General features: G+C 49.3%; 1 protein-coding gene across 1 annotated transcript; it reads right to left on the reverse strand.

Annotated features, from left to right (window-relative positions):
• Nucleotides 1–6,943: 6,943 nt before the first annotated feature.
• On the reverse strand, nucleotides 6,944–15,676 carry MDH2 (malate dehydrogenase 2). Its single transcript, XM_030028611.2, has 9 exons — nucleotides 15,545–15,676; nucleotides 13,507–13,675; nucleotides 12,640–12,723; nucleotides 11,510–11,619; nucleotides 10,864–10,989; nucleotides 10,116–10,193; nucleotides 8,860–8,959; nucleotides 8,264–8,415; nucleotides 6,944–7,249 (listed from the first exon to the last, which is right to left on the reverse strand). The coding sequence occupies exons 1-9, from the start codon at nucleotides 15,608–15,610 to the stop codon at nucleotides 7,118–7,120; spliced, it is 1,017 nt and encodes a 338-aa protein (XP_029884471.1). The 5' UTR covers nucleotides 15,611–15,676; the 3' UTR covers nucleotides 6,944–7,117.
• Between the last annotated feature and the right edge of the window lie 71 nt (nucleotides 15,677–15,747).

The raw sequence follows: 15,747 nt of genomic DNA on the forward strand, positions 1-15,747 counted from the left end.
CACAGCAGGTGGCATTTGGGTGATGCTCTGCTCCCCGAGATGCTCTGGGGAGGACAGGATCAGGGACCAAACCACTGCCACCAGTACTGCTCACCAGTGCCAGCCCAAAATCACTCACCATGGCCAGAACTGCCATCCCTCAGCTTCCTCCCCATCCCCATGCACAAGGGATGGGGGGTCCCTGTGGGTCGAGGTGGCAGCAGGCCATGGGGATGGGTCTAGCCGGGGGGAGGAATGGTGTCCAGCTGCGGACAGAGTGGAGGGAATGAGCATCCTCTTCCCACAAGGATTAAACACACGTTTGGGGTTGTTTCCTACCGGCTGCTCTGCAAAACCTGCATCCCACATCCATTATCCATCACCCTCTCCTGCAGTTAAACTCAGCGGCGTGACAAGGCCAGACAAAAACGCCTCATCTGCTGCATGAGGAGGAGCTGGGCCAGAGCCCCCCCACCAGCAGGAGGGGTGGGATTGGGGTACAGCTCACCCCAGATGCCCAGAGCCCCTGCACCTCCCCAGCATCACCATCCCTGAGCCAAGCAGCCTGCCTGGAGGGGAGCGAGGGGGTGGAAGCCACGGGTGAATCAAAGCCACGGGTGGGAGCCCGGCCGAGGGTGGGGGGTTCTGCAGCCTCGGGCGAGCAGGGACACCCACCAGCAGCCCTGGGGACACGGAGACTTCCCAGAGAGCTGCTCCATGCCAGTGCCAGCCATGCACCGCCTGCAGCCACCCACGGGGCGCAAGATGTGCGTGCCCTCCCGTGGCAGGGCTGCCTGAGCGTGCGCACACGCACATGCATGTACACACGCTCACATGCATGTACACACGCTCACATGCATGCACACACTCAAGCAGACATCACGCACTGCTCCCCCCCCCCAGCTCCAGGGCAGCCTGTCCCTGCCTAAAACAGCCCCAGGAGCTGGGAGAGGGTCGTTTGGGGTGGGAGAGGGGCTGAGCACAGGCTGCAGGCTCTCCAGGCTGTTATTGTAGGGACTACGCAAACAAGGAGCTTGGCCATGCGTTGGACCGGCTTTATTAAACTCCGGCCAAGCACTGGGGCTGGGTGTGGGAGCTGCGGTGCAGCCCCTGGAACATCACCAGGGCAGCTGCTGCCTGCCCCTGCTCCTGTCTTTGTCCCTGCCGTGTCCCCCCAGGGGAAGAACAGATGCCACCTCCTAGGAAAAACCTCCTGCGTGGTCAGGGCCTCTCCTGGTTTAATGCTGGAGGGGCAAAACAGCCCATGACAGGAAAATCCAGCATCCCCAGGGTGAGCCCGTGCCCTTTGCACCACCACCGTTATCTTCCCAACACCTGCAGTGTCCGCAGCGCTGAATAATGCATCGGGCCCTGAGAAACAAAGAAGATGAGGGGATGTGGTCGGGCCCCCCCCCCAACAGCAAAAGCAGTACAGGGAGACCATGGCATGGGGGGGGGCAGCCGCCCCACGGGGCTCCCCAAGCTTGGCTGGGAGCTGCCAGGAGCCAGGGCTTTGCAGAGGGCCCCCGTCGGGCTTTGGGCAATAGACTGGGAAAATAGCAATGGGAGATCTAGTACAGCCCAGCCCAGGGTGCAGGATCCCAGCCAGAGAGCTGGGCACCGGCGGTAAACACGGCCAAAACCATGCCTGGAATGGGATGGAGAAAGGCAATAGCCATCCGGGTAAGAAAAATGGAGAAAAGCAGCAAGCAAAAGCTGCCAGGCAGGCAAAGAGCTGGGGGGTGCAGCCGGGAGAGCGGCATGAAGGGATGATCCGGTGGAGAACAAAAGGGGAGAGATGGCAGGAGTGGGGAGACGGGATGGTAATTGCAAGCAAACAGGCAGAGCCAGCCGCGGCTGTGGGGAGATGAAGAAAATAATCACTTGAAAGAAACCGAGGATTCGGGAAGGAGAAGGAAAAAAAAGAAAGGCGATAAATAATTAAAGGAGATCAAACGAGGCAGGCAGCAGAACAGGCCTAATTGCAAGGATTCGTACTGAGGTTCGACATCTCCACCAGCCGCCTCCTGACGCAGAAGAAAGGGCGGCCGGGAGCAGCTCTGCCGTGCGGGGAGCGTGCTGTTGGCGCGGCACAGGCAATAGCCACTGATCAAAGCCCGGCGCTGACTTTCTTGATGCTCAGCAACCCCGCCTGAGCCGGCGAGGGAGCGGGGAGGAAGGAAACGCCAGCAAATGGGGGGAGAAAAGCAAAGGCCTGAAGGCGAAGGGGATGGGGGGTACCGTTATCCCGCAAGAGCCCGGGGGGTGATGGGGACGAGGCATCTGAACAGCCCCACGTGCACCCGGGGTGACCTTGGGCCATTCGATCGTGGCCCCGTGGCTGGAGGCTCCCATCGATTTGGGCTCAACCCCGTAGCCACGCAGCCCCGCTCAGTGCTGGGGTGGGTTTGCTGGGTCTCCTCCTGCTCAGCCAGGGCTCCCTAAGCCTCCTAGCCCTCGGCAGGGATTTTTCTTCCCTGTGGATTTGTCTGGCCACTCTTTGAAGCCCTGGGAAACATTTTGCACCCACGCTGTGCTGCAGCGAGGAGGCACCCGCATCCTGGCACCCACCTCCCTCGGCTCATCCAGGAGGTGCAGCTTGCTGCTTTGCTTTGGCACCTCCTGACTCGGAGGAGAACTAAGTACGGGAGGAAAGAACGAGCCACCACTCTCCTTCCAGTCTGAAAGGACCTCCGAGCAGTCATTCATCACCAGAGCCAGCCTTTGCTCTTACAAACCCAAAGGGCAACACTCCCAGAGCCATCACCCAGCGTGGGAGAAGCGGACCCGCTGTTGGCCCCGAGTCCCCCCACCGCATCTTTCCCCATGACCAGCTCCCACAACCTCCTCCGTGACACCATCTGATCTATCCCAGAGTCCCCAAGGACCCCCTGCGGGCAGCAGGTGCCAGGGACGGGCAGAGCAGTCACAGAGCTCAGCTCGAGCGTGCTAACCTCTCCTAACAGGCAATCAAATCCCCGCCCCGGCAGGAGTCCCTGCATATTAATTGCACTGCGTTATCCAGCCATCTGTTCCCACAGCCAGGAAAAGAGCAGTCCCTTTGGTCTCCTTTATTAACAGGTTTCCCTGTAAATGCAAACAAACCCTCCTGCCTCGGCGCTGCGCTCCAGATCTGCTTCGAGGCACCCGGGAGGAAAGCGAGAGCTCATGGGCATTTTAGTAAATCAAGAGCAGGGAATGCAAAGGTGGTGATTTCACGCTGCCTGTGGCTAGGTGGGAGAGCCAGGGGAGGGGGGAAGAGGCCTCTGCAAAGGCAAAACTGCAGATCAGATGGTTTCTGATCCTCCTGCTCACATTAAAGCCTCTCACCATTGCCCTGCAAGGGAAGGGGGAAGCTGAGCCGGCTGCAGGGGAGAGCTGCCCGTGCCCCCAGCCATGCCCAACCCACCTCGGGGTGTATTTCCCCCCTCTCCTTTCCCTGTTCACCCACCATCTCCCTGGGCAGAGGATGCTCTGCATAAAGCAGAGCCCAGCCCGGGCTGCTTCACCGCAGGGAGGTTTTACACCCCTACCAGGGCTGACCCTGCCCGTAAGCAGTACCTGGTGCACCGGAGGGGCTCCGCACAGCCACTCGTGGTGGGATGCCAGATCCGCCCCGGTGAAACTAAGTGGGAGCTGGCTCTGTCAGCCAGCAAGGAACTCGCTACGCCTGCCGAGCAAAGCATGAAGCCTCCGAAAGGGGATCAGCTGCACAAAGCCTGCCGTCAACTGCCAGCCCCAGTAAACCGAGGCTGAGCAGCAGTGACGGGGGGACACCAGCATCTTTGCAAGGTACCTCCAGCCCCTTTGGTTTTGCTCCTTTTCCGGAGCTGGGAAGGCAGCCAGCTTTGGCAAGGCAGAGCCTGCACCCAACTGTCTTCCTGTTGTTGTTTCCCCTGCTTCTTCTAAATATCACCAAAATGCCAGCAATTGTCCCCAGGCTGCGGGGGTACCAGCCCTACCCGAACTCTAGCTGCTGCTGCCACCTCCCGGCTCCTGCTGCCCAGAGCCCTCCCAGGGTGAGATGGGGCTCAGGGGTAGCAGGTCTGTACCCCCACCACAAGGCACTGGCCCTTAAACACAACCAGCAAGAGAAAATAGTTTTTCCAGGACTGAGGGACATGGGGCTGCCAGCCGGCACCCTGCTCCTGCAGGCATCCCACCTGAAGTCCCCCTGGGACACCACGGTCGATCACGATAAAAGACCTGAGCCGTAATGTTCACCATTTGCCTTTCTCCTCATTTCCTCCTCTCCTGCACTTTACCATGTTGCCCCAGCAGCACGAGTGGCAGGTGGGATCAAGTGACCTGACATCTGGCCATCTGGAGCATCTTTATTTATTGCTGTTAATACACATCTCCACCGTATCTTGACATCTGGGCTCCAGCGCGGAGCTGAGCTGCCTGAGGAGGCGGTGGCAGCTCCACACACATAAACGATGCTGCAATGGAAGATGTCAGATACTTAAAGACCATCAGGACAAAAGTCTGCTCAGTAAACAGGATGAAACTCAAGAGATCTGAGCAGGGCAGGTTTTTCGCCTCCTCTCAGACCCGGTCACAGCAGCCTGGTTACTCACCTCCACGGGAGGTAAAAACCAAAGGCTGCCGGCACCGGAGCTAGCGCTGTGACTCAGCAAGGCAGCCACACCGCAGCAGCTTACAGGACAGAGGATGAAGGTCGTGTCTCTCGTTAGAGAGACAGCATCAGGAAACAACTTCCAGGGCAAAGCATCGGCTTATCTAGGTACACCCAGCTAATTCCTACTTCTCCCGAGGAGGGGTACGCCCCGGTTCCTTTCCTCCTCTGCAGAATCTGTTCAGGGAGAAGAGAAGCAGTGGGATGTCCCACACTTACCTCTGCAAACCATCTTCAGTCTTCATAGCGATTAAGTTATCCACCACAGCAGTGTTTGGCCAGGGGGACAGGACATTTGACCAAGCAGAGCACACCTACGCAAGTTCATTTCTGACCCTCATCCAATGTCCTCCCGGTCTCTGCCTTTACTGCAGAAAGCCACAAGAAGGGTCTCATTCCCTTCCCAAAAGGAGAGCAGATTTCCAGGCCCAGGGAATAGCTGCAACTCTAAGCATGAGGCATGGGATTGGGGGGGGGGAAAAACAAACCGAAAACCCAAACAGTGCAGAAAGGGAAGGGACATTGTTAACATTAAGGGGATTTGAAGGAGACCCTGAAGAATCTATGAGTCAGCAGGTGCTGGGAAGTAATCCTCTTCCATCCCAGCTCCACTTAGCCATGCTGTTCCTGAGTCCCTACTGGTATAAGTGAAGCTTTCTGCTTGTCCATGCAATTCCCCCAGACTTTGCTGGATTTGGACTGCTGACACAAGAAAAAGAGAATAACCCAAGCCACACTATGAACCTCAAGTTCTAAAAATCTCCAACCCTCAGCAATCCACTCTAGCTGCTGTATTAAAAATAGCAAGACTAGAACAAGTGTATGTTATTTTCCTCCTGGTTGGAAGGCAAGGCTTTCCCCGCAGCCCTTAGCTCAGCAGCTTCGTGTCATAGTTCCCCTGGACCACCTGGGCACACACACTGGGGGTGCAGACCACTAGCTCTGGCAGATGGGTACACATGATTTTTAAATAACCCGTGCTGCCTATTTCTGGATACAAAATTGCTGACAGGCCTGCAAGACCCCTACATCCAGCAACCTGCCTTATAGCAGTCTGCCGCACACTTCCCCTTTATTGTTCTGAACAGGCTCCATGCTGTATTTACCAGGTCTGGCCAGTCACTCTTCCTCTCAGTGTCCTCCCATTCTGACATCCTCCCCTGCCCCCCTCCAACTCTATCTTTTAATTCTTTAATCTTTAATTCTATTAATACCACCTAATAATTACTTTGTTCCAAGCCTGCTGAGTAATGACTGCCGACGCTTCTATTTCATTACTATTCCTGTAAAGAAACCAAGCTTTAAGACATTGAATTTCTGCAGAGAGGAGTGACAAGAACTGTGCTTGCTGTCCTCTCTGCCTACATGTTCCACAGGGCAGGGAAAGAGCCAAGCACTTTATTCTCAATGCACCTTCAACAATGTCATAACTCTGTGATCTGGTTCAGAATGATGAACTAATTAAAATTAAAAAAAATAAAAACCACTTCAGATAGCTCAGAAGAGAGTTAGAATACAAGAAGTGGGAGGAACTAAGGTGGCAGTGACCAAAGAGCATCTACTACCTTTAAGCATCTTTCTTATGAGAAGCTTCTACACCAGGTTCTCTTGCTCAAATCAACACTCGCCTCAGTTCCTCCAGAGTTGCTGGGCTTTGGTGTTTCCCTCACCTAACCAAAATAAAGTCTGTTCAACTTAAAATTCAACCTACATGGATTAGAGCAATTCAAAGCAATAGGGTAAGCAGCCCACAGAGCATGGAGGAAGAGCGAATTAATAGCTTCCTTCATTAAAGCTTACCTTCAAAGAAGTCAGCAACAGAACTTATCATCACCATTTTCTTGCAGACATTTATTTTTATATGTAAAAGAAATTTATGTAGATGCTAAATCAAGGCTTTTGTTCCTAACTAGAAAGAAGTCACTCTCAGCATTTTAATTCTTTTTCTTAGAGCTGGACTGACGTTTCAACCACTGTGCTCTTTTACTAACTCTTTTAAAATCAAATTACGTAAGAGATTAAGGCAACAAAAGGTAACAAACAGAGGTAACGCCACCTCCTGAAAAAACACCTCTTGGATCACTTCATTCAGTTATCCCTTTCGCAAGCCTCTTCACCCTATCTTGATCTTATTTGATCATGCCTGGTTTCCCAGCTGCTGCACCAAACAAGTAGCCCAAGCCAAAACCCAAGCAGCAGCAGAGTTGAGAGTAATCGGTTCACCTGCTTTAAGAGGCTATTTCATCCCTACTGAAACTGATAACCTTTCAGAGACCTACAGCTTCTGCCTTCAAAAGACAAGCACATCAGGACAATTCCAGATGGTACACTGAAAAAATGAGGCCATTTTATTGATGATTAGACTCTGCACTGGCAACAATCATTAAACTAATACAGACAGACTTCAATCAAAGCATGAGCTTTGAATCAGAAGTCGTAAAGTGACATGATGCCTTAATAAATTAAGGAAGTTGTTAATTCCTCTCCGTCATCAACTCTTCACTTGAAGTTCTTCGCAAACTCCTCTCCTTTCTTAATAGAAGCCTTCAGCTCAGACATGGCCTCAGCAACCATCTTCTCTTCAAAGGGGGAGATCTTGCCAATACCTAGGTTCTTCTCAATTCCATTTTTCTGAAGGAAAGAGGATTTAAGGATTAACCATTCATCGAATGACCTAGAGAGTAACTTAACAGCTCTGATTAAGTATTATCCAGCTGAGATGGAGAACAAGCCTGGGACCTGTCATCTCTAGTCTGCCAAGCCTGTGCTTCCTGGCAAGGCTCAAAAGCCTCTTATTATCTGTAGCAACTTCTACAGCCTTCACAAACTTCTCATTCACTGTTCACAGGTGTGAAACTTGAAGCTAGCCCATCAGCTCCTTCAAGAGGAGGCTGATACCAACTGCTCCTTCATGCCTCTTCCTATCTTCAAACCCACCGTCTGGCAAAAGAATTTCTCTCCTCTGGTGTATGCCCTCCCCTTGCCGCTGGCTTGCAATCTGAAACTGCTTCAGAGTTGCACTCCTAGGTTTTTGAGATCTCATGCCTACATCCAAACCTTTCCCCCTTAATACCCCCCTACTTCCATTCCCTCACCAGCCAGCACCTAACACAGCACACACCATCCTTTCCATCCCAGTAGGCATGACAGTGCTGCAGCATCCTTGTTTTTCACTCCACCCACAGGGGAAGGGTGACAAAAAGAACACTGCTTTTAGGGTTCAGTAGAGGTCCTGAAAGCAATCTATTAATCCTAATCCATGCCATAGTTCCCCATGTGCCTCAATTTCTGAGGGATTTGCTCGTAGCAGATCAAGCTGAGGAGACAGGATTGCTGACCCTGGTTAATCATATGAAAGCCCTTCATAAACAGGCACCGACTTGAGGCAAACGTGACCTCTTAAGCCAAGTCTGAATCTCTGGTTACTCAGTGACCCGCCTAAGAGCAGATAAAAGCAGCAGCATCCCTGTTAAGCATGAGGCATATGCCTAAGTACAATACCCAAATATTCAAGAACTCTCAAGGTACGCTCAGCTGTTAACCTCAGTGATACCTAGCATTAGACTGTATTGAAATCACTGAGTAAAAACCACAAGACTAAATCAGTAGGTGCTGTTTATAAGCCTCATCATTTAAAGCACATACTCCGAGCAGCAGGGGTGTAGAGAAGTACGGGCTCTCCGTCTCTTCTGATCGAACAAAGGCACATTCAATAACCCCTTCCTTTCCATTCATTGCATCCACCAGAGAGAACACAAATCGAGCACCAGCATAGGCCATAGACAAGGTGGCAGATCCTGTAAAAGTTAAACCACTTTTAGAACAGATCACACTGAAATCTGGTACTTTGTTTAGCATCAAAGGCTTCCATACTGATATGTTTACAGAGCTGCAGTGTCATTGACTTCAAGCGCACAGCCAGTTGGATAAAGCAGCATCTTTTGGTCAGCTACATGCTATTTAGTTGACCAGATTTATAGGAAGAAATAGTTTAATTTGACAGAGAAGATTCTTTTTAAAGCCATACATGGCATGGGATCAGTTAATGTTTAGTCTTACCTACATACTGAGCTGCTTCTAGTACCACGGTTCAGGCAGTCGCTGACATGGCAGAGCAGCTAGGTTTGTAATCAGCAGTTCATAATTCTGCACCGCAGTTGTAAATAAGATTAAACTGAAGAGGACTGCATCCATTCAGCTGGCCAACAAGAATTACTTGGAAGCTGTAGTCAAGAACCAACCTGCTCCTGCTTTAGCTTTGACAACTTCAGTGCCAGCTTCTTGAATTCTCCCTGTAAGCTTTTCCAGCTGATCCTGAGGGAAGTCCACTTTTGGTGTGCACTAGATTGGAAAAAAGAAGTTATGATCAGATAGCAGGACCCCTCCAGATTCAGCATAAGGCCACCCACACGATGCTTTTTGTACCATTACAGTTGTTACCAACAGTTCTCAAGTGGGAAAATCAGTTACCCCAGCGCACAGATTGTGTGACACTGACCACCTGCAAGCATTCACCGAGGCTGCTGGTTATTGCATGGACTGTAACAGGAACCTAGCCATGCCTAGCTTGCTCAAGGACAAACCGCAGCTTGACAGCAAAACCAGGGCTTGCCATGGTTACTCGCTAGTCTGTTGTCCTTTGCACTAGACGGATGCTCTCCAAGCACGTTAACAGGCCTTAGGAATTTCAAAAAAACTAAGTAAATATTTGGGTCACTGTGGCATTACGGAAGTCGAAAGCCTTATGAAGGATCGTCTGCCAGCAGTATTTAGGAAGTTACTGAACCTTCAGATACAGCTACGCAAATACGTTAAGCACAGCTGTGTCTGCCCTGATCGACTGTCTAATGAAAGCACCCTCTCAGCATTCAGCCCTAGCTCTTATTCCTCAAGAACATCCTTCTCTGAAGGATACTTTACTCCCCACTTAGAGCAAAGCTTTCTCTACTTTCTCACAAATTGCTCCTTGGACATATCCTAGCCATCTCCTCATGAAGCGGCAGCCTGCTTTAGAACTGCATTTCATTCTGGCTTAGATGCACGAAGGGAGCCTCTCCCTGACTACCAGTCATTACTGAAGCAGGCCTCCCCACACAGCTTGAGCTACGCCTCCTCATTTCAATGCTGCATGTTGAAGTGGTGTTTGTAGTTCACCACAGCAAAATCAATTTCCTTTTCCTGCTGAAGCAAGGTATTCATATCATGAAATACCTGTCACAAAAAATAAAAACCAAAACAAACAGTGCCAAGACATCCGAACACCCACACTACACCTCAGTTCTTATCCCAAACTCCTTTGGAGAAGAAAGGCTGGAACTATTTTAGCTCATTGCCTTCCAGGATCCTATACCTCATCTCAGAATGAAAGCAGCCACATGAGCAAGGAAGACTGTCTCTGCTGTATCTTAGCACATTACATGCCATCATAAAGACACTTTACATCAACTCTAACATATTGATGAGTGTGATGCCACACACGGCCATAACTATGACTTACCTGAGAGATCAGAGGGATGATTGTCTTCCCGGCATGGCCACCAATAACCGGAACACTTACTCGAGCTGGATCTAAGCCCTAAAGGAAACATGAAATTTTCCAGCTTCTGAAGCATATGGACAAGAAAAACATCTAAAAACCCCATGCTTCATTTTCTGCCCCGGGTATTTGGACCCGTCTATAACCCAGTGCTACACAGGGCAGGAGTTTCAGAGGCAGCTATACTCCAGGGACAAAGCCAGATCTACAGAGTTGAACTCCAGGTTACTTTAATAATTTTAGACAGTTACAGGATATTATTAATGCTAGTTCAGATAAATAGCAGCACAAATACAAACTCCACCAGAGCTATTAAGAGCAGTAACCTGCTACACCTCCTGATACTTTGCAGAATATCCTGTAACACACAGCACAGATAGTTTGACTTGCAAATACATACTACGATTCAACCCTCTCCTCCGGTTGCACCAGCAGGGTTGAAAATGCCAACAGAATTAAGGCAAACATGTAGCTTGCTCACAGGGAACAGCTATGAAAAGGAAAGGTCAAAGTCTCTTGAACCACATTTTGCAAGAAACCCTATCCCCAGGCTCCTCTAGAGAACTGAAACAGGGAATCATTGCCTTTGCCTCTAGCTCCACAGAAATCTGAGCTCCTTTGGCTCTCTGCGGTGATTTTAAAAGCATTTTTGATAGATTTGATGACCGAAGTAGGCAGTATCCCTCCCCCAGCATCTGTTATGACCTACCTTTAGTTCAGCCACAAAAGTATTTGCTCTGACAATGTCCAGCGTTGTAACACCAAAGATTCTGTTGGGATTATACACACCATGCTTCTTGAAGACTTCTGAAGTTATTGGGATGGTTGAATTTACCTATAAGCAAGAATAGGCAAGCATTCATTAAAACCAGTATAATAATGAAGCCAATGCATGAACTGAACAGGCCAGCAAACAACCTGAAGCGTAGTTCCAACTTGAAGTCAACTGTAGCCAATAACTTTAACTCCTAAACTGAAGAGCAATTCAGTCAGGCTGGAATAAAAATCATCCATTTCAAATAACCATTAAGACAACAAATTTGTTCATTCACGTTACAAAAGCTCCTCCCTTAGTAAGCTAAGACTTCTATTCCAGCTAATACATCAGCATGTATGATAACCATAGTTATACAGATGTTGAGATATTAAGCACTTCTACATCCAAGTTTCCTCTGACTTAACTATAGCCAAGAAAAATGGGTTAGTAGAACCAGGCTTTTAGTTCTTTTCTGTAAATACACTGCAGACCTTAGAGATACTGGTCAAAACTAATAGGAACTCAGATTACTCTAGTCTGGACTTTCTCAGTCTAGACTTTTTTCTCTACATTTTCAAGGTCTCCAGAAAATGCTTACCGGGTTAGAAATAATACAGATCATGGCTTCTGGACAGTGCTTCGCACAGGCAGACGTCAAAGTAGCAACAATGCTAGCATTGGTGTTGAACAGGTCATCACGGGTCATACCTAAAATGCATCCAGTACAGTATTTTAAGTTACCCATAGGCTACTAATTAATGGACAAGCAACCCAATCAAAAAGCAATATTCTGCTCTGGACAGAGAGACGTCAGCTTCTGGTTTCATATATCAAGAGAAAACTCTCCAGCTGCAGTAATGAATTGGCTCCAAAGGTAGCTCCTCTCGCTAATAAAAGATTACTGCCCTTTCAGAGAGATCAGTCCTTTTCAGGAGCAACCAGCCCAGCTGTCAGAACGTATTTCAACTAGGTAGCCTGAAGTACGGTGTGACCATACTGACCCACACCAGTGTACCAGTGGTGCTCAGAGCAGCATAACTGCTCCTGAGATGAATTCTCCTCCCCCCTGAAGTCACCTCCACAGCTACAGTTTGAATGCCAACTGCTCTGTGCAAAATATTGCTAGTTGCTTAAGTGCCACCTCTCATTTCTGTTGCGGCAACTACTTTAACCACGAAAAATGAAGAATTAGGAAGAGCTAGGCATTAAAGTCTAGAATTTTGCTACATTCCCAATAGGATAGTAAAAAACAGAGTAGAAATGGAGCAGGTCAGGGACATTCTAGGAGGGATTAACAGCATTCATTCAGAGATGCTCTAAGAAGTTATCATCCTATTAACGCAAAACAGATTATTTTTATTCTGCTGAGAAATGAAACAAAGAACCAGGGTTGTTTTGGTTTTTGTTTTTTTTTTACTAGAGTATTGCTCTAGGCAAGAAACACTAAGGGAGATTCAGGACCACTTGCAGGGAAAGTCTTTGCACCTCGCCCCTACACAGAACTCCAGAAATCAATTCTGCCCATTTTACAAGGGACAATCTAAGACAGAAGCAAAATGAGATGCCTGATACCACAAGCTCTAGGTCAGTGTCATTAACAGACTACTTACATCCCAAGCCAACACTGAGAGCACCGTAAAGCACCAGACACAGCTTTATTTGAGTAAACAGTACCACAGAGATACACTTCAATGAAGCCCTGGGTCTTTTTAACAAAAAACAACATACCTGGTTTTCTAGGGACTCCCGCAGGAATAACTACAACATTACAGCCCTTCAGACATTCTGGCAGTTGCTCAGGTCCCAGGAAGCCTGGAATGGAAGACATTCAGGCATGTTTTTGCCAGTTATTAAACATCTGACACTTTGAAGTACAAAATTATGCCCAGAGGCACCCAATTCCTTTTTTAATTTAGCCTTCAATTCAGACTTACACTGCAAAGCAAAGCAATACAATCACAGATGGATCCTATTTGATGTTCTATCGTTTCAAAACTTGCAAAATGAGAGTGATGAGAACCTCACATTCATCTGTTTTGAAACGCCTCAGTTCCTCCTGTTACGTGTAATTTACTCTCCAAAAACCCTAGCTTGGCACTACAGTCAGTGCCCCCAAAGAACTGCAGATAGGCATATTCAAGTAAAATGTAACCTCTTGGTGATCTTCAAATAAAATGAAGATCAGCAGGTTAAGCTGTGATTTCATCAGAACTTGACAGCTGTCCCTTCAGAAAAGAAGCACGCAGAATTCATGTAGACACCCAGGGAGTGTTAAGTCTGTTTGTAGTCAAACTTTTAAAATCAATGCTCAAGCTTTTTTCTGAGACAATTTTACTGAATATTTCCTGCCAGGTATTACAAATTCCCCTTCAACAGTGCAACCACAGACCATTTTCATCTCCATACACGTCAACACAATCAGCTAAACCTTAATTAGTGATGCACTGCTTGAGAAAAAGCTACTTAAATTGATACTAGGTTTCAGGTTCATGTGAAGATTCCCCTTCACAAGCACAGCAATGGGCATCTCCAAGTGTCAGAGACACCCAAGAGGACGCCTTCAGAACACAGACCGTTTCCAGCGGCTTGCAGTACCTTTAACATTTGCTCTTGTCTCGATGTGGCTGAGGTCAGCTGCAACACCTGGAGTGTGAGCGATATCATAAAGGCTGAGCCTGCTCACCAGTGGGCTGTTCTTCAGGAGAAGGGAGAGAGGCTGGCCAATGCCTCCTGAGGCCCCCAGGACTGCTACCTTGGCATTGTTCTGAGGAAAAAAGATGACAAATACATTGAAGAGATGCTTTGGTAGTTACTGCAGCAGTGACCTTGGGGATTTCACCACATTTTCTTTACTTTTAGTTCTATTTCTCAATTTCTTTATCAAGCACTACGCAAAATCGATTGCCTAAGCCCACAGAAAGCGATCATCACTACAGCCTCCCAAAGATCCATGAGGTTTATTGGTAGGACAATTAGAGGAAAATGGGGTTTTTTTGCAATCTGAAGCTCAAAAGGGAAGCAAGGCTGGGCAAAGTAACCAAAACGATCATCTTTCTTCAGATGGCAACATCTGCCCGAGACTAATACCTGCTACCGTGTGGACCTACGTCTGACTTAGGGCAAAATCTGGTGTGCAGTTTTTCTAGTTTTCATTGCCGGTATCAAAAAAAAATGCCTTCCCATTGGGCAAATCAATACATTTAATGAACTACAATAAACGTAATAACCACTGTATGCATGTGAAGAAAATGCATATGCCTGAAATAAATTCAAAATAGTACCTGCAGCTGCCTCAGGATTGAGGCCTGAGAACATTAAGTGACTATAATTTCCAGCTTTGATCAAGTGTGGCTGAGAAGCAAATAAAACCAACACTGCTTTGTTGCCCTGGTGAACCAGTTTTACCCTAACATACTCACTGGAGGAAAGTTATTTCTCTCTAAAATGGCTGTGCTCCTGTTTGTAGAGAAAGTGTCACTAGGCAAGAGGCAAGCTACATTAAAAGTCCAGAACAATCTTAAAATGCAACGCTCTGCCAAAGTGATGGAGAACCAGAGGCTACTGCAGGGACGTAACATGGTAGTACAATTACCACTGATAAGGACATTCTCTATCACACTGTCTTACCAGATAAAGCCATAAGAGCTCCAAGTCCCTGCATGAACAGCTTAATTATTATGCTATGACAAGAAATAATCTACCCAGGAGCTAGATCAGCCTAACCACAGCTCAGTTTTCTTGCTATTGCAACAAATGTAACTCAGCATGAAACTCTCCAAGGGGAAGCAAAGTCTAGCATTCGTCACTGTTACGCCCCATATTTATGGCTGACCTGATACCATGAGATCAAAACCGCATTGCTAATAAATATAATTCCTATCAAAATAATTACACAAGCCTCTCTTGTAAAATGCACCTTTATAGCTACAATAATCATTTTGTCATATGCCACTGGGAACCATTTACGTTAGAAAATAGATGTCGGTCTCTAGCTGCCTACCATGTAGCAGCAGTCCTCTCCTGGTATCAAGAGTCACGCACAATGGATTTCAGCATATTAAGGATTACCGTTAACCCCCAACCGCCAGCTTTAATTCTTAGTATATTTTGAAAGCAGGGGCGTATTTTCAGTAGAGGAAGGAAGCAGCGAGCAAACCGGCGTATCACCCGTTAGAGAAATTCACCTAGACCCGATAGATTCGGCCAGCAAGTGTCTGGAGAAAGACATCAGCCTCTCTCCCGGCCAGGAGCCGCAGGGCGATGCCCACAGCGCGGACGCTTTACCGGCCGGAGACACCGCACCAAGCCGGCACCCCCAGAACTGACCCCGAGCCGTGCTCCTCACAGCTCCCTCACAGCACCGACTGAGGCGGTGACCCCCACCGGCTACAGACGCCCCCAGCCCCTCCTCACCGCACACAGGAGGGCCGAGCCCGCCGGCGGGCCCGGTTGCCTCCTCACAGAGGAGGAGGGCCTGGGCTCGACCCCGGCCCCGAGGGGGTGCGGGCCCTGTGCCGGCGGGGAGGCTCACGGCGTGGCGTGGCGTGGCGTGGCGTGGCGTGGCGTGGCGTGGCGTGGCGTGGCGTGGCGTGGCGTGGCGTGGCGTGGCGTGGCGTGGCGTGGCGTGGCGTACCTGGGCGGTGGTGGCGAGGCCCCGGCGGAGGGCCGCGGCGGCGGGACGGGCGAGGCGGGACAGCATGGCGCGGCCGCTCCGGTGACTCCAACGACCTCCACGGCGCGGCGCCTGCGCGGGACCGTCCGCCCGCCCGCCCTTCTCGCGAGACTTCCCGTCGCGGGGAGGGGGGGGGGGGAGAGAAAGCCTCGCGAGCTCTGCGT

Source organism: Aquila chrysaetos, chromosome 10 (assembly GCF_900496995.4).
Source record: "Aquila chrysaetos chrysaetos chromosome 10, bAquChr1.4, whole genome shotgun sequence".
Lineage (NCBI taxonomy): Eukaryota > Metazoa > Chordata > Aves > Accipitriformes > Accipitridae > Aquila > Aquila chrysaetos.